This window comes from Patagioenas fasciata, chromosome 7 (assembly GCF_037038585.1).
Source record: "Patagioenas fasciata isolate bPatFas1 chromosome 7, bPatFas1.hap1, whole genome shotgun sequence".
Classification (NCBI taxonomy): Eukaryota; Metazoa; Chordata; class Aves; order Columbiformes; family Columbidae; genus Patagioenas; species Patagioenas fasciata.
Window position 1 is genome coordinate 22,744,344 of NC_092526.1, and position 17,986 is coordinate 22,762,329.

Sequence of the window (17,986 nt, forward strand, 5' to 3'; positions counted from 1 at the left end):
TGTCTTAGTATTGTGTCTGTAAAATGATGTTTTGGGATTGTTCACCTAAAGAAACCATTGGATTGTAAGAGACATCAACCCCTATTAGGATTCACAGGAAAGCATTCCTGAGGCACTGGCAGCGGACAGAGAATGAATGCAGTTTTGAGCAGGCATCTGGAAGTAAAGGTTAGGAATTTATTCATGTTAGCATTTAATGTCATTTTTGTATGTGATTGTCAGTAAAAAAACCCAATTTTAAGAAAACATCAGCTGGCCTCTTCCAGCTTCCCTTACATTAGGCTGTAAAACTCCATGAGAGCAGCTAAGTTGCGACTCTCCTGAGAACACAACAAAGGTCAAAGTCTTAAAAATGCTACAAGATTTAGGAAAAAATATCTTTTCAAAGCTGCCTTAAGTATGTCTCAATATCTCCTTAATAAACATGGCAAACATTTATTTGGGAAAAGTAATAATCAAACTATCACACAATGTAATAGTAAATATTAGAAGGCAGTTAAGGAAGTTGTGTTAATCAGGTTCCTTAAGTAACCACTTCTAACCCTGTAATTTTGCGTGGGGTGAAGGCACCTCTTGCTGTGCAATTAACTGATTTATTAACAGGAGAGCCAGCGGGCTGCTGGCTGAGCCCATGGCCTCGCAGGGGGCTGCAGCTCTTTCCCGTGTTAATCCTAAACCAGCGTGCCCAGGCCAGGGTGGCCGGCCGGCCGTACTTTGTCCTCTCCAGCCAGCAGCTCCAAAGGCACCTGGATGAAATGGTGATTCAAAAAAGTCTTTTGATACTGAGAAGACACTGTGGACAGATGTTCTTTTGCAGATCCAGCTGTGGTACTGGAATAAGCTGTTAGCCCAAACCCTTCATCACTTCTCTTGAATGGAAGCGTAAGTGTAACAGCTTTCTAACATATTTCCAAGGAGGACCAGAGTAACTCAAATGTGCTGAGTCGCTTTTCTTAGCTAACTTTAGCTGCCTTGGGATAGGGAGCTCTAACAAGAGCAGCTGCGGCTGGTATTAGTAGCTGGCAGGCAACAACACAGCTGTACACAAAGTGCCTCCGTCCACATCCTCGCTGCCTTTGTGGCTGCAATTAAAGATGTGACGCTATGGCCTCGGCTGCGTTCCCAAGTGATGCCAGCTCAGCATCAGGTGGCCATTGCCCACATCTGCAGTCAGCGCTGACCTTGAAGATCTCCTCAGAGCTGAGCTGTGCTTGCTGTCGCGGCCCTGGACAGAGCAGAAGCAAGTCAGGACTTGTCATCCCAGTGCGCTGCGGCTCATGCTGCTCAGGATGAGACCATGCTGTCCAGGTATCTTGCTTCGTCCCCTCATTGACTGCTGTCCACACTCAAAACCTGTGTTGGTGGTTCCTCTTCAATTGCTGAACACAGACGAGGCCTGGAGGAAGATGCTGTTTCTACCTGCTGAAAATACTGAGGATATGAGTATTCGTGCATAGCTGTTTGTACTATAAGGTTCAGAGCAGCACTAGCAGGTCTGGAGGCTGCTGTAGGCTGATGTCGGTCATAGATGATGTAATTGACGTTTTCACATATGTCAAAAAGCAGAGATGAAACAAGCATAAAAATAAGTTAGCCGTTAGGCACTGTGATCTAGCCCATGGTTCATAAGACACAATTAGTTTGTACACTGAGGAACTACCTGCGTTCCTAAGTCTTATACTGTATTTGTCTTATTAATTGGGTTTGATTTACAGTATTGCTACAGGAGCCAGTGAGAATTAAATTAACATGCTTTAGTGTAATTTGATCTGACCTTAGATTTCCTGAGAGTGGTTTAATTATGTGGAGTAGGTTTGTTTAGACTTCTGAATCCCTTTGCCTTCAAGAAATTGCATCTAGTCTGTAATTCCCTTCAGCAGGACTCGAGAGAGCGACAGAATTTCACCCATACCTGTGGCATAAATACAGGGTGAATGGTTTTAGCGTGGTTTGATGATCAGTACTAGGCTGTGACTAAGCTTGTCATGGGACTAAGCATAATTTTCAACTCCACTGCAGTCACCTTGTGTGTCTGACTATGTCTCTGTGTTATGTTCAAGGAATTTGTATTTGCGTGTTTGGGTTGTGCTTTTCTTTCAGCTGAGCTCCTTCCAGTTCTGCTTCAATCTGACATTTAAAAAAAATAAAATCTGTCTTTCACACAAAAAAGTAATATAATGAAATAACCGAAGACTTGTTATTTGTCATCACCATGGCTTTAGGGAGAAAATGGGTGCTCATTTAAGTTGCATAAGGTAGATAACAGCTGTACCGAGGGAAGTGTGTCATGGCCAAGCCAGAGAGGGTTGGCTTCTTCAGTGGCCTTTAGGCAGACAGATGCATGACAGGATTTTCTTCCAAGCATTTAACCATTTTGCATTTAAGTATGAGTTTGATGCTTAAAGGTGATTCTAAATATTCTTGTAAGTGCCTAAGAGATCTTTGAAATACCAGTCTTTAAGCACTGCTTTGTAATTTGCCATCTGAAAGTTGGTCTTTCATTGAAATATGGCACCTTCTTGTCAAAAAAACTAAAGTACAAAAGCTTCAAAGATTGAAATGTGGATTGACTTGCATCTGGTTCTCACTGTAAGGAATAAGTGTCTTTAAATTGGCTAATAGAGTTCACAGCTGATCTACAGCAACTGAAAAGAACAAAACATGAAAGGAGTAGTCTAGAATCACTAGTTCTAACAACAGTAGAATGATTAAAAGTGTTTAGAAAGGATTTCTTTCAGAAGTAATGGTCCTTAGGAAAAGCTGGCAATTTCTTCCCCCCAGTTAGTAATTTGGGATGTCTGTGGGCAATTAGTAGGTGCCTTTCCTTATTCTTAGATGGAAGCTTGCTTTGGTGTCTGTTAAATCCCAGTTTAGAGTATTAACATCAATGTGAGGATGGTATTAGCCATGGTCAACACAGCATTTCTTCATATTCCTGGAGTGTGGTCTCAGTGTGCTATATACTGTAAATAAGATAATCTTAGAAAATAATGGTTTTTGACCCTGCAAACAGAAAAAGCTGTGTGTCAGTATGCCTGTGGCAGCGAAGGACTCTTGGCTCAGTGCTCCTATCTTGCTTGTTGCCTATTTCATGGTAGTGCTGTGTGGTTGGCGGCCTGGGCTGTGCTGGTGGTGTGGCCACAGTGCAGCCTCCCCTGTTGTCCACTGGTTCTGGTGGGTTTTTACTGGACCCAGCAGCAGCTTGTGTGGGACGGGGGAAAGTCAGTTGGTTCTGCACATTGCTGCGATGGAATAGGGAGGTGCTGTGGCACTTGGATGTGTTCATCATGTGGCATTTTTAGTAATTCTCTAAGAAGATTCATCTAGTAGTACTTCTGTAGCCAAGGCCTAAGTATATTATGCCATGGGAAAATTTAATGTGAGACCAGCCAGTTTAGTTCTGTCGAGGTCCATGTGTTGTAAACACCAGCAGGTGGTGCACACAATGCTTTGAACATGTGGGTTTTTAAGCGCTGTACAGAAGATAGTTTTATTCTGCTCCTCCTGACCAAGGTGTCCAAGACAAGACAGTCTAGATAGTTTGTCTGTGTTTGTGGTCTGGAATTCCTGTCTCATTTCTAACAATATTCAGGTAGGCAGCCAAGGAGTATTAGGTCTCCCGGTTATCTGGCAATAATGCTGACAGGAATTAGAGGACATTGCCCCATTTAACATTTCATAAAGAAGATAAAAACACAATACAGAAGTTTTTGAAGTGTAGGGATCTTGAGTTTTCTAGCCCCTGCAAATGGAAGGCTGGAGGGTGCAGCAGGTGAAATGGGCAGTGGAGTCCCTTGCCTTGGGAGGCTGCTGGGGCTGCAGCTGCAGGGCAGAGCTCCTTCTGGTGACAGATCCCTCCTCAGATCATTTGACTGGCTGTAGGAACACTGCTGTTTACCTGCAGGTGAGTCTTCCCATATTTGCTTAAAATATGTTGTGGACTTGTAGGTGAGTCAGTCTGCAGTACAATATGCTGAAAACAGCAGACATTTAAAAAATTAATTTTCTGGTATTGTGAAAAAAGTTGACTCTCCTCATGGTAACGCTGTTTCCCTTGCTGAGCAGGCTGAGCAGCATGAAGAGCTAGTGCAACGCAAGTTCAAAGTTATAGGTAAAGATTTAATTGAAGATGTGTAAATGTTGGTGCATTAGCTAAAGATAAAGGTCTTAATTCAAAACTGTGTTGAAGTTACTCAGAAAAGGTTTTAAACAACAACAAAAAATTGAGCCATCTGACGCCTTTATCTGTAATCATGCAGTTACGCACATGTCATGGTGTCAGCTATAAAACATACTGTTTTGCTCTGTCGGTACATTTATTACAGTAGCACTAGCTGATGTACCATGGTTTTCTGCATCACAGCTGCTACAGTCTTCCTGTTTTCAGTGAATCTACAAAGCCACCAAATAATTTCCTTGGCAACTATCTAAGCAAATGTGGGAAGACCCACCTGCAGGTAAACAGCATTGCTCCTACAGCCAGTCAAGGGGTCTAAGAAGGGATCTGTCAGATCAGGTACTTTGGATAAGTTCAGAGGAATTAATTGTGATTTTGCTCTTGTTAGGTGCTCTTGACTGGTACAGAGTTAACGCAATCTCAAAATCTTAAAGTAGAGAAAAATATATAATAGTATATATCTGTATTTGCATAATATGTAATTTTGTGTAAAAATATGTCTAAAATCTCTTGAGTATTTATTTCAGTACACTACAGAGGCAGCACTGTTGAGAGACCTTCAAGGAAGACATCTGCCCTTATTTTCTGTCAAAAACCACAGAAACTATATGTCTTAATGTCTGTGTATACGTTCTCATTCTCTCCCAGTCTCTTTCTCAAACTGAGAAGCATTGCTCAAGTGGAATTCGAAGGTTTTGAATACTTACCCAGAACTTCCCAACATCTGCAGCCTGCTCTGCAGCTGTACTGGAACTGGTTTATTTGGCAATCTCAAGCACTCTTGCTGCACGTATTCAATCAGACTCTGCGGCGCATGCCTGGAAACTCCATGTTTCCAGTAAACATTGGATGAAGCTGTGTGTGCACAATATGCTCCAACAGCCTGAAGTGCTGGACTCGCTGAACCCATAGTACTTTGTGCATAAACACAAATTCTGGACAAGACTACTGCAACTCTGCCAAAAATCCCTGAGCTTTCTTTGAACAAAGTTTTCCAAGGACTTCAGTTTTTCCAAACACTTAGCTTCTACATCTATGCCTTGGCCATGAAAGAACAGTCTGATTTTTTCTCTTCCTTTCCCCACCCCCCCCACCCCCCCCCAACATACCAAGCATTAATGTGCCAGAATCCTTCATGAGGTTTTCAAATGTGAAGCATTTGTGGACAGTCTTTCCCAGATACCTGTGTGTTTATGTTATATATATCTGTGTACACCCGCTTGGGTATAAACTATTGTAGTAGATGCCTCATTCTTAATTGTCTCACTTGTTTGTTTGTTTTCAACAGGCAGAAATACTCAGTGTGCTCAGTCACAAAAACATAATTCAGTTCTACGGAGCTGTCATTGAACCTCCAAACTATGGCATAGTTACAGGTAAGGATTTTTGTCTGACCTTTGTCTTGATTCTGTAAAACTCCAGTGTTACAAGCTATTACTTTTACCCAGTGCCTGTGTTTTTCTAATTGTTCTGGCCTCTTTGAACCTTCTTCAGTGTCAGTGGGAGTACTGGAGGTGGGAACCAGTTTGGAAGCGTAGCTGGTGGCAGCACAGAGGTCGCTGGAGCCTGGGGTGTTCCCAGTACCCGAACTCAGCACTCCTTTAAATAGAAGCTTTCACTCTGTTCTATGAATTGCTTTTCCGTTTTAGCTGACGTGCAACAGAAGTAAAGGTTTTCATGATACAAAGTTCTGGAAAGTTCTGTGAAGAGGGAAGGCACAGAGATAGCACAGAGAGTCAGCTCAGAGCAAAGCTGCACTGTGAATTCTACCTCTGTTGAAAATAGGAGAATCCGCATTGGGAACTTCCCAGACATGGGAGGAGCTTGAAATAGAGTCAAGAGTTTATTAGACACCATAAGACAACCCCCTTTATTTACTGGAACTTAGGTTTCATTCGTTCTGGCATTCCTAGCATTATGCAGAAGTTGTGTTTTTGTTTTCTGTCACCCCTTCCCTTATCTTGGGAGCTGGTTCAGATATAAAATTACATTACAATTTCTTCCATTCCTGTATGGGAGAAACTAGGTAAGATAGTACTAGAAAATAAACCCAAAGTAATCTACAATCTACTCAAACAATGTTTGGAGCGGTAAAAAAACATGAAAGCGTGGATTAGGAGGTAAGTTTTGGCATGGCTGTAACACTTGAAAGAGTTTGATGTGAAAAGTAGTATTTGCATATGGCACAGTCTAATACCAGTTAAAACACTGCTGTTTAGGTTTTTATTTGGTCTCAGACGGTGGACAGGACCTGTGAAAATTCAGTTATTTCTACCTGTCTTTAGACGTCTGATGATCACAGTAGATGGCACTGTAGTCCAGTGGGAGCTCCCCTGAGGTACAGCACTGTGCAGAGCATGGGGAGCTGTATGTACAGGAGTATCAGCCTGCTGGAGGTCACGGTGTTGGAACCACTGCTCCAGAGGTCCATGGGGGTGACTACAGTCTGCACCACTTGGAGAATGCACTGGTGATAGCATAGAGACAGGAGCTCCAATACTGTCCTGAAGCAATAAAAATAATAGAAAGCTAATAAATCAAGTAATGTAATTTTACTATAATTTGTAACGTAAGTGTAATAAGTGTAAACCAGCAAGCAGAGTAACAAAGGAGATGTGTAATCAACAGTTCAGGATGACATCTGGTCAGAAAGTCCTCAGTTTGATGTCACAAAAGGTCAGTGTTCAGAGGACATTTGACCTGCTTGCCAGTCACAGGACAGACAGCAGCTGAAGTAGTTTGTTATGTCATTGGGAATGGGGACTCTTTAACCATCTGTGAGAAAGAGATTATGCTTGTTATTTCGGGAGCTCCAGTTCCGCCCTGGCTAAAAAAAATTTAAAAATGCTTTTTTAAACAAACTGCATTAGTTTTCTCTGCAGCTTCCAACGAGGCTGGAATCCCATGGGTTGGAAGGGAAGCAAGGCTCCATTTCCCCACATCATTTTCAAATGAGAGATTGGCTACCGAGAAAAGAAATGTTAATTGCACTTGAAATGTCTTTTAGAGGGATTTTCACTGTGTGATCTCCTGGATGGCCTTCATTGTTGAAGACTTAATCCTGTGTTTAGGCAGAGATCCATTTCTTATGAGGGAAAATCCCAAACAATAAGAAATCTCGAGAAAGTAATGTTTCTTCAGAGTGATGGAGATGAGGGCATTCAGCCAGGCACTGGCATGTACCGAGCATTAGCTACGCATGACATCGTATGTGGGACTGTCAGAGAGTTCTCTGAGAAAGGCTGTGTCTGCAGTGAAAACGCTTCCCTGCTGGGATGTTTGTCAGTGTTACAGCCGATTGTCCTGCCCAGCAAGCTGCTGACACTGATCACATCATTCTACATGTCACTGGCTGTCTCTGCCAACAGCAGTCTTGATGTCTACCTTATAGATCTGGTTTTTGACCACAGCTGCCTCCTCCCAAAAAGTTCATGGAGCTCGTGCCCCTCATCTGCACAGAAAGGTACAGCGTATCCCACAACCCATCACAGGCTGGGTCAAGTCATTCAGAGCTTTTCTTTCTGAAGCAAATACCTCTTTTCCATTATTGACAGAAAATTATCCTCGTGATCTGACTTCCATATCCATAAGCTCCTAGCAAAAACCTGTGGCACAATAAATATGTAGAAGAAATACTAAAGCATGGAGCTTTTTTGGTGGCAGCTTCCTTGCCTCCGTTCACACAAGGTGGCAAAGGGCTCAGGGAGCAGAGTTGTCGCCGACCTGGTTGATCACATTATGCATTGTAAAGGCATGCAGAGTGGGCAGCCAACCTATTCCTGAGGAATCCATTTATGAGACAGATGATGACATCATGGTTAAAAAAAAGCTTATGTTTTAATTGAGGAAATGTGCAGGTCAGCAGCTTACTCCTCTTTCGATGACATCAGAAGCTACACTTCTGTCTCCTGCAGAGGCTCCTTTCAGCAGGAGGTCCTGCAGTCATGATCCAAAACTAACTTGCCACTTGAGCATTTGCTTTCAAGGCACTTCCTGTTTTCTCTTTTTCCTTTCCTTTAGCGCTGGAATCTTCTTGATACGGCATACCATGTTCTAGGCTGCAGATCTGGTCTCGTCCCAGAGTTTCCTTCTCCATGCAGCAATCTCCCAGTGGTTTTGATTTCCTTGATGAGGAGCAATGTTTATTTTTTATGCATTTGGCCTCTCATTTATCATTAATTGATTAATATTATTATTCAGATATATTTGATGTAGTCTTAGAGGGAATGATTTTGTGGCTGCTTTGAAATATCTGAAATTAAGCATTTCAATTGCATACCAACTGGTTTGCCATCTTAGGTGTGAAGGTTTTGAGAGTGTTGTAAGTAAGTTGTAAATTCTGCCTGCCCAGCACGTTGAATAGCCCTGGGAGAGGGAGACAAAAGGCCTGACACTGCTCCTTGCACCCCCCTGGTCTCTGCGCTGCTTGGGCGACGCTGGGTGCCATGTGCCTCCTCTGTCTCAGCAACCAGGTAGAAGAAAATGTGTCCGCTGCTTCAACACACAAACTTCCTGTTGTGTTTTCAGTGAAACACGAATGGATGCTAAATAAACATAAAACTTACTTAATAAATACTAAGCAGACGAGCTACAGGCTTTAGACTGGCAAACATGACCTGCAGCACATGGAGTTCTGGCCTGTTTACTTAGGGTTAGACCTCTAGTTTTATCCTTTGATTTTTTCATGTACAAATGATTTGATCTCATACTCTGTTCCTTCATGAGGAAATAGGAAAAGAAAATTTTAATTTCCCTTTCTACTTGCAAACCCTTTCTTCCTAATAGAACGTCCTATATTTAACATCTGGTTTTACTCTTAAAAAAAATCCTTTGTTATAGGGCATCATTTAGATGCAGTACTGCTCACCAGTGGGGAATAGCCTCTGTCTTTGGAAAAAATAAGAAGGATCTAATACCACCAAACTCATCTATTAACTGCAGTTCTGATCAGGAACGGCACATTCGCTGTTTAAATATGCAGGAATTTCAAGCTATGTAAAGTGGTGCTGTGGAGGTCTCAGTTGTCTCCCGTTTCAAACCTAAAGTGTCTAAGTGTAACAAGCCTGTTATTCCAGCTCTCGGCCCTGCGAGCTCTGACAGTCAGACAGGTTTCCATCTACCATGCTTGCAAACACCAGTGGACCAAAACAGCCTTTGTACCCATATAATCCTGCTGTGGATTTCTGTAGGTGTAGTTGAGAGAAGATAAGGAAAAGATCTGTTGATCCTGAACAAGGAGCTTCCAGAACATTTTACTCTGGAGCTTGAACTGTTTGCCTGAGCTTTCACGATGGCAGACCTTTCTAATGCCTTTGCGTTTTAATGCCTGTTGTTATATAGGATTTTGCTGCTTTTTTTAAAATTTTTTATTTTGTTTTTTACCCTTAGTAGACTACCTCTGTACTGAGATAATCAGAACAAACTACCATTCTCCTCCTACACTACTAATAATAGTAGTTGCTGAACCCCCATTCTTTGTAGTAAAGCTAGAAGTTGACTGCTTTCTGGAACTGGCAGTGTTTCCATTAGACCTTTCAATTTAGGTGCAATTTTTAAAATGTCATATGAGTTTGTTTGTTGTTTTTTAATAGAGTACGCTTCTGCTGGCTCACTGTTTGATTACATTAATAGTAACAAAAGTGAAGAGATGGATATGGATCATATCATGACATGGGCAACTGACATAGCTAAAGGTAAGCAAGACGAGCGATTGCATTACTATCCGATACAGCCAGCAAAGTGTACAGCTGGGGATGCTTTCCCTATGAAGTCAGAAAAGCCTTCCTATACTTCTTTATTCAAATAGTAAAAAACCCCAAAAGCAAACCCCCAAACATGAAGAAAGCAAACCCCACTCACTGTGCTTTTTCATATGTTTCTTGGTTATTTTGAATCCAAAATATTTTCTGGAGTGAAAATGGCTTCTGTGAGCCAGCTTTACTTCTGGTTTGCCCCCAAGTCCCTGGAGGATAATTTTGTTGATGTAGAGTAATTATGAGGTAAAGTGTATAATTATCCTTACATTTGATTTAAATTGGGACATTTAAGGAAGCTAAGGGCTTATTCTCAGCAAACATATTGAAATTCTTCATATAATAATGCAGAATAAGCTGTTTCATCGTTTGTGTTCTCTGTGACCACACAAAAATTAGTGTGGACTAATGAACGAACAGCAAATTCATATCTTGGCTTCCCTATGTAGAAAACACCTTAGAGAAAATAACTAAATATGACATTAAAAAGCATTAACATATCCATATAAATGCTCTGAGAGACTCATGAGGTGTGCATAGTGTTTTTTACAAGAAGTAGGTTATGGGAAGCTTTACTTCTCCTGCAGCATGTCAATATGGCATACAGGTGTGCCAGTTCATACTGGGTGCAATTAATGGGAGCCAGAAAACACGACTGCTGATACATGATGGCCACGCTCAGCCTGACTAACTAGATTGTTCCCTTGTTTTGTGTAGGAATGCACTATTTACACATGGAAGCTCCAGTCAAAGTAATCCACAGGGATCTGAAGTCCAGGAATGGTAAAGTAGCAAAACACTGAAATGCTCTGCATTTGCTGTTACCCGTTAATGTGGCAGTTAAATATGTACCTGACCTTTGTGAACAAGTGGAACTAATGCCTTGGTTGTCGTCAAGCTGCACTCATTGAGGCACAGAAGAGCCTCTTGCCTCCTCCCCACCCTGAGCCTGTCTGGGCTTCTTCAGTCCCTGGCACCATTCAGAGCACTGCAGAGGGATCTTTTCAAGTTTTGTCTTGCTTACTGTGATTGTACCCATCTTATCAGCTGTCAGACATTGCCTGGACACTCCTCACTTCCTTTTTCTATTTGGAAAGATTGAGTACCAGGAAAGGCTGGTAGACACCAGGCACAATAGACCGGAAGAAGCCTATTATTTCTTATCTGAAAATCTTCTCTTTACTGTGGCCTGTTTTGAGGTTTGACAGATAATTCATGCTTTTGAGTAATATGCACTCAGTGTGGAGCTGCACTGGTTAGTCTGTACTTGGCAGTTGATGACCATTTGTGAAATTTGCTGAAAACTGCCTTTTAACTGAAACTTTCCCTACTAGTAGTGGGTTAGGAGGGGCACAGATTTTAATAATGCACACAGGGAGATAATAGTCAAGAAAAGGATAGATCTCACTTCCGTTGTAAGTTTTCTCCTTTTATTGAATCTTTCGGAGAGCTTCTTGTTAAGCCTAACTATATAGGGGAGAATGGAGTTTATCTGTATTTTAGTTATAGTTGTGTTGCTGTCTTTGAACTCAGTAAGGCCTGAGAAGTTTTGTGTTTGTTCAGATGTTTGCAGGTATTCAGCAGATGTTCTCTAAAGCTTCTCAAAGAAACCATGACAGTTGTGCATGTTCAGGTGTTGGCTCACTGTAGGGTCATTTTTTTTTATAAAAAGCAAAGTCTTTTGTGGTGGAAATGTATTGTGTTTAGTAGCATTCTTGTAACCTGTTGTTTTTTTCATTTTCAGTTGTTATAGCTGCTGATGGTGTGTTAAAGGTATGAACACTTTAATTATTTATAGAGTGATGCTGCTGCTTGACTTGATGTTTTGATGCCTAATGAATGAGACTGATACTCTTAATATCTGGGGTTTTTTTAATTTATTTTTACCAGATCTGTGATTTTGGTGCCTCGAGGTTCCACTCCCACACAACACACATGTCATTAGTGGGCACTTTTCCATGGATGGCCCCAGAAGTTATCCAGAGTCTCCCAGTGTCTGAAACATGTGACACGTACTCGTATGGAGTGGTGAGTACCTCTCATTTCTCTACGTGTAGTAGCAGATCTCTAGTGTGACAGAATTTGTGTGATGCAAGAATGACATTTCTAAACAAGGACAACAAAAAATATCACTCTTTCAAGATTGACCCATAATTTATAATTACATGCTTGAACATGTGAGGGAGAACAGTGTCTTGCATGTTTAGTAAGATCCTGATCTGATTAGATTAGCAGCATGCCAGCGTGGGAAGCACCTGCTTTACCAAAAGTATTCAGCATGTGTCTGAAGGTTTGCAGGAGCCACTGAACAATTTGTGTCATGAATCTCTGCTTGTGTTTTTTTAGTGAAACAGAAGAGAAAAAGGTTGTGTTGCAGTAAGTGTATAACAGGATGAACTGATTAGGATTCCACTTCCCATAAAATGGGGTGTCACTGATTTTATATTAAAAAGTAAGCCACTGCTCCATGCTTAATTGTTTAAAAGACCCTGCTATCATTAGCCATGAGAATGGAGACTGTACCTCTTGTAGAAGTAAAGGCCCCATCTAAAAATACAGAAAAAGCCAGCATGGCTTTGCCATTTTTAGGAGAGGGAACTATCAGTTACAGTTCATCTGAATGTCAGGTTTGCAGGTACAGTAATGTGAATTATTTCACTCTGTCCGCAGTTAAACTCTAATTTGGTTTTGCTCTGCAATACAAAATAGGCTAGAAATAGCGGTACTGGTCAGACCAATTGTGTGCCTCACCCATTGCCTTTCTCTGACAGAGAACAGTAATGAATACTTTGGGGGAAAAAGGAAGGGAAGTGGGGTTGTACTTGCCATGCTTATCTATCTGTTAGCCATTTTTGGCTTTGGATTCAACAACGGGTGGCAGAATGAGGAATTCTTTCAGTACCTATCAAGTGTTGCCTCTTTCTCTTTGAAGGAGGAGATAAATGTGAGGGAGGCCCTATGGTTTTACGCTAGCACTAAAATTTTTGCCAAACAGTTGTTTATAGTGGAAAAAAATACGAGAGATGATGTAGCATCACTTAAAAATGAAAGGTTGAAGGTTTGCAAGGAGGGAGAAGCCGCCTGTATTGGCAGATTGAAAACCCTTGCTTGCTTAACTGAACTAGCTCACAAACAGTAAGAGAACATAAGCTAACAAATATAAATGTTAATGTAAACTGTTACTGGAAGCAATCACATATTATCCACTGAAGGGAAACATTCCAGTTTCAAAACAAAGCAAAAATTTTAGAGGAGAAATTCCAAACATGGTCTTACAGCTCAGACTGCTCACGTAGTTATCTTGGTGTGAAATGACTTTAAGTAACGTTCTAGAAGTGGGAGAAGGTAAGAAATTGTTTAATATCCTATCATGTCAAGTGTTACCAGAGTCTTGGGAACAGTATGTTGCACATAGTTTATTTTTACTAGTCCAAAAAGTAGAGCTCCTTTGACAGTTCTGTGCTTGGAGGTAAAACTCAACTACTCTCCATATGAAAACTGTTCAGTGTTACTAAAATATTTTAATGTAGTTACAGGCATATAGTGCTACTTCAGTATGCCTAATAATATTTGACTCACATTTTTTAATATTGCTTTTGAACCACATTTTTTAATACTGCTTTTGAACTAATGTGTTCTACTGTGGGTAGAAGCTTATGAATTTATTAGCATCTAGGAATGAATTCATCTTTTTATAACTCCAGTCTTGGAACACCGTCATACAGGGGTCAAAATGAAGAATGGCAGAGGCCTATGTTCTCTGTTGAAGAAATTACTGACATAATGAGGTTATACGAGCAAGAAGTTGTCTGAATATTACAGTGACATTTGGAATCTCCCTGTAATAAGTGTTAGACTATCAGAGAATTAGCTAGGAGGCTGAAAACAAAAAATCTTAGGGTATTTTTGTCTCTTCAAATGATTATCATCTATAAAAACAAAATTTAAAGAATCCCTTTTCAAAGTGTAACACTTGCCAAGCAGCTTTTGTGCCAGAGAGACAAATCTGCTTTTCCTCAGTTAAAGTCAGCTTAACAAGGAACAGAATCCTTTCAAATGTAAACTAGTAAGATGCTAGGAATAGATCCTCTGCTTGCAATATTTGTTGCCTTTCCTGTGGTTTTCTTTAATTTCTTTTCTGGTATTTTTTGTTCTGACTGACTTTTCTTTCTACAAACCAGCCTGTGCTTTTAAATATTCTGCTTAAGATGTGTGAGAGGTTTTTTTTTTTGTGAAATGTCAAAGTCTTTTTGTAACCTTGCAGATCTGAGTTGTTCCTCAGCTGAAATGAATTTTCCTCTTTGTGAACAGTTGCATACATGTTTACAACTAACATTCAGATTATTTTGTCCTGCTCTTCATGGATAGTTAAACAGGTCCATATATACTCTTTGAGATACACAGTAAATAATTTATAATACTGCCATGAAATGCGAAAGCTAAATGGTCTGGGAGATTACAACACAAAGATAGATCTTGCTCTTTCCTTCAGCTATGCTGTGATTCTCTTTTCTAATCAATTTCCAAGTCCATACTCTAAGAAACAGACACCAAGTGATCAACTCAGAAATTAACTTGCATGTCACTGTATGTGTTGCTCAATAGCAACTCCTTGCTCCTTTTCCAGATGCGAAGGGGTATGTGCCATAACAATGTTCACTCTAAAAACTGTTTTGAAATAATGAAGATATATGCTCATAATATGTTAACCTGGCAAAATTGTTTGTAGAGCACTGCAGTGTGTTTGCATATCAGTATAAATGTGTTTAATCATAGAAAGCTTATGTGATGTAGCTGAATTATTTTAACACTTGCAAGAACAAAAAAGTAAAGCCATTAACTGACTATAGGTAGCGTAGAGATTGCCCTTAAATGTGACAGCTGTTGTGCTCCTAGCAACAGTTCATGCATTGCTTTAGCTATGAGAACATATGTTATTTGTAGAGGGAATGTTGGCCAGCTCCAGGGGTTATCCCTTGCTCTTTTTGAAAAGAATTATGAGATCTTTAACTTCCACTTGGATCAATGTAGAGAAGACTGACCTAATTTTCTTGCCTAAGGGCAGTACCTCTGAGTTCCACACTTTCTGCTCATGCTGTACTTGTGCTCATTGTATCTCCTGACCCTCATCTGTGAACACTTTACGACCAAGAGAAAACATTTCTCTTTTTTTGGTGAAGGTGTTCAGATTGTTGCTTTTTCTCACATTACTCATTTGGATGTTCCCTGTATTTTATGGCACTTTAAATCTTTGATGGCTTTGCACTGGGGTGGAGATGTGGGGGTTTTGTTGGTTTTGTTCTGGTTTGTTTTCCTTTTGGTTGTTGTCACATGGTTGAGAGGATAAGGATCAAAACGCACAGTTGAGCTGACAGAAGTCCGTGAGCTTTTTCTGAAAACCGTATAGTTATTACTCAGCTTCATGTGTAGGATGAACATTCATACATTTGTCTCTCCTTTCTGTTTCTCTGTGTGCAAAGGAGAGACTGACATCTTCAGAGTCCACAGTTTACAAACCACTACATTAAATGCTCTTGCTTTGTTTTCTGTCACTGTGTCTAGCTTGGCAGTTTCTCTGTGAGCACCTGCTCTCTGTCATCACAGAGATGTGATGGGATCAGGAAAGCAGGTGATCCTCAACATTATGGATGGCAGCGGAAGCGAACCATGTCAGTATCAATTAATTTACACCAGAAATGGCAGATAGATTGATTTCCATATGAGGTGAGCTGGGGAGCCAGTTCTGAAAATGAACAGAGTGTATCTTGCAAGAAAGAGGCCGGGCTATGTCAGGTTGAGGTGCATTTTCTGCTGTTGAATGACCCTGGGACAGGAAGAGACAAGCAGGAATGCAGAGGATAGGCATTTGCTGCTTTTTGAAAGACTGATAATGCAATCATTCACGTTAGCTGATGATTTGGGGTAGCTCATTTGTGAGATGTGATTGAAGCTCCTATAAAACTGAAGATAGAAACATGTCACCATTGGAAGGAAAGGCTTTATCTACACCATTGGCCTGAACATGAAATTTGCATTGTTTTTAGAGCATCATCTAAACCTGTGTAAATAAATACAAGAGTTTCTGACATCCCACTTCTGCATCTTTTACTTCCTTCTGTTGTTAGTGAAAAACAAGGCATTAAGAAGAAGTCTTCATGTTGTGTCAGATTGGTGTTTTTCTCTTGAACTATGTGCAATCTTGAAGTGTTTTAAGCTGGCGCTGTTGGCTTAGGAAGGCAGTGATCTGTACAGGCAGTGGAAATAAACACTAAAGGTGTCATGATAAAGGAATTCAGTGCAAAATGTTCTGTACAAACTTATGTGCATGAATGAAACAAGACAACCCTTACAATTTACAGTCTTCTGAAAGAAAAGTAGCAGAGCCGTAGAGTTTTCCTGCTCAAAGCTCTTGGAGACATTTAACAAATACTTCATTGTGTTCTTTACTTGCAAGATGTATTTAGATACTCCTCTGTCTGAAGTGCAAACTTGAGTTTCTTTTCCGTGTTTTCCCGAAACAGCTGTACAGATGAGGTGGTTCAGCAAGGCTGCTGGGCTGCATGTTTGATTTGGTACAGGGGCTTTTGTTTTAAACTGGCTGTTTTGTACACTGCTTTTTTTGTCTGAAGTACATGGGACTACTGCTAAATTATTTCTTTTTCTTACAGTTAAATTTCATTCTCTACCACTAGAGAGGTGATAATTGGAATTACAAATTGAGGTGCCTTTTTTTTTGGTTTTAAAAGGAATGTGTTGAGGCAAACAGGACAGTTCAATACCTCTATGATAGCATTCTCCACATATTTCTTATTCTTATGAAAACTGCCTTTTACTTATTTTTCCAAGATACCCTTACCTTTACTAATCACTCTTGTGAGTCAAGCAGAATTATTCAAATAGGTCTGATGATGGAGTACCCCGTTCACTTGATTAAAGGCCCAACTCTGCTTCAGTGCATTTTTTCTGCTTGAGCAGCATCTGCCAATATTCTCACATTTTCTTTTTAATTGCCTTCATAGCTGGCCAGAATAAATTCAAAATGATGTAGCTGGAACAAGCCTGGGTATTAACTCAAATAGTAAGGATACAGAGACTTGCATAAGGATCTTAATGCGTTTGGTCAGATCCTACATAGATTATGTATTTTTTTTTTGTTTACATGCTTGGGATATGAGCAGAAGAAAATGTTTGTATGTATCTATTTGGAACAAGATACTTATATGAAGGTTCTGATTTGAAAAAAAAAAAATAAATAAAAAGGGAAAAAAAAAAAGAGACGTATACAAGTGAAGATACAAAGTGCTTGGTCATTTGGTTGAGCTCCCATGTGTAGTCCCAATGGCAGAAAAATGAGTTGGATTCATTGACTTGAAGCCTTTTGGGGATGCCAGACTCTTTTCTCCAGAGTAGCTTAGATTCTTGGGTATTGTGTTACCAAAATGCTATAAGCATGCAGGAGATCTTTCTATATCTAAGGATGGTACATCTATAAGATATCAAGGAGAACAGAGTAGTTTTCTATATGCTGTATAGTGTTTAGTTTAACATAATTAAATACTTTGAGGTAAATTATTATAATTTTGCTTGAAAAAATATATTAAATAATTTCATAACATATCATAGGAGCAAAATACCTTTTGGATCATATTCTGACTACTGAGAAGCACTAGTTTCAATCATAAGAAATATTATCAAATGCAAAATGTCTACAAACAAAGGTATGTCTGGTTGGGGCTGAGAAGGAGAGGAGGAGTTCATTGTCTTCCCAAATGTCAATGGCCAAATGTGAACTTTATAGTGTATAAAGAAAGGAAAAAGCAAAATTGCAGGCATTAGACCCCACAAAACCCAGTTTTTCATCTGGGCTTTTCTGTAGAGGAAAAGGCAGAAACATTCAAATTAATTTAGTGAGAGGATCTTGCACACAAACAGTGGTCCACGTTCCTGCAAATGGAAACTGGTTGCCTGATAATTGGATAGAGAATAGGGCTGTATCAAGGTTTAATAATGTATTTAAAATACAAAGTACAGAAATAAAAATTCTTTTCTTTTTTTC

At 40.2% G+C, this 17,986-nt stretch overlaps 1 protein-coding gene across 3 annotated transcripts in view; it reads left to right on the forward strand.

Annotated features, from left to right (window-relative positions):
• The window catches only part of MAP3K20 (mitogen-activated protein kinase kinase kinase 20), an 87,937-nt gene that overhangs the window by 23,813 nt on the left and 46,138 nt on the right, over positions 1–17,986 (forward strand). For 2 of the 3 annotated variants that reach the window (XM_065841548.2, XM_065841549.1), the window contains exons 3-7: positions 5,466–5,553; positions 9,769–9,870; positions 10,648–10,713; positions 11,675–11,703; positions 11,821–11,958. In XM_065841548.2, coding sequence (XP_065697620.1) covers positions 5,466–5,553; positions 9,769–9,870; positions 10,648–10,713; positions 11,675–11,703; positions 11,821–11,958 — 423 coding nt within the window. Of the gene's footprint in view, positions 1–806; positions 883–5,465; positions 5,554–9,768; positions 9,871–10,647; positions 10,714–11,674; positions 11,704–11,820; positions 11,959–17,986 lie in introns of those variants that run through there. The other variant, XM_071811096.1, reaches the window with a different exon arrangement.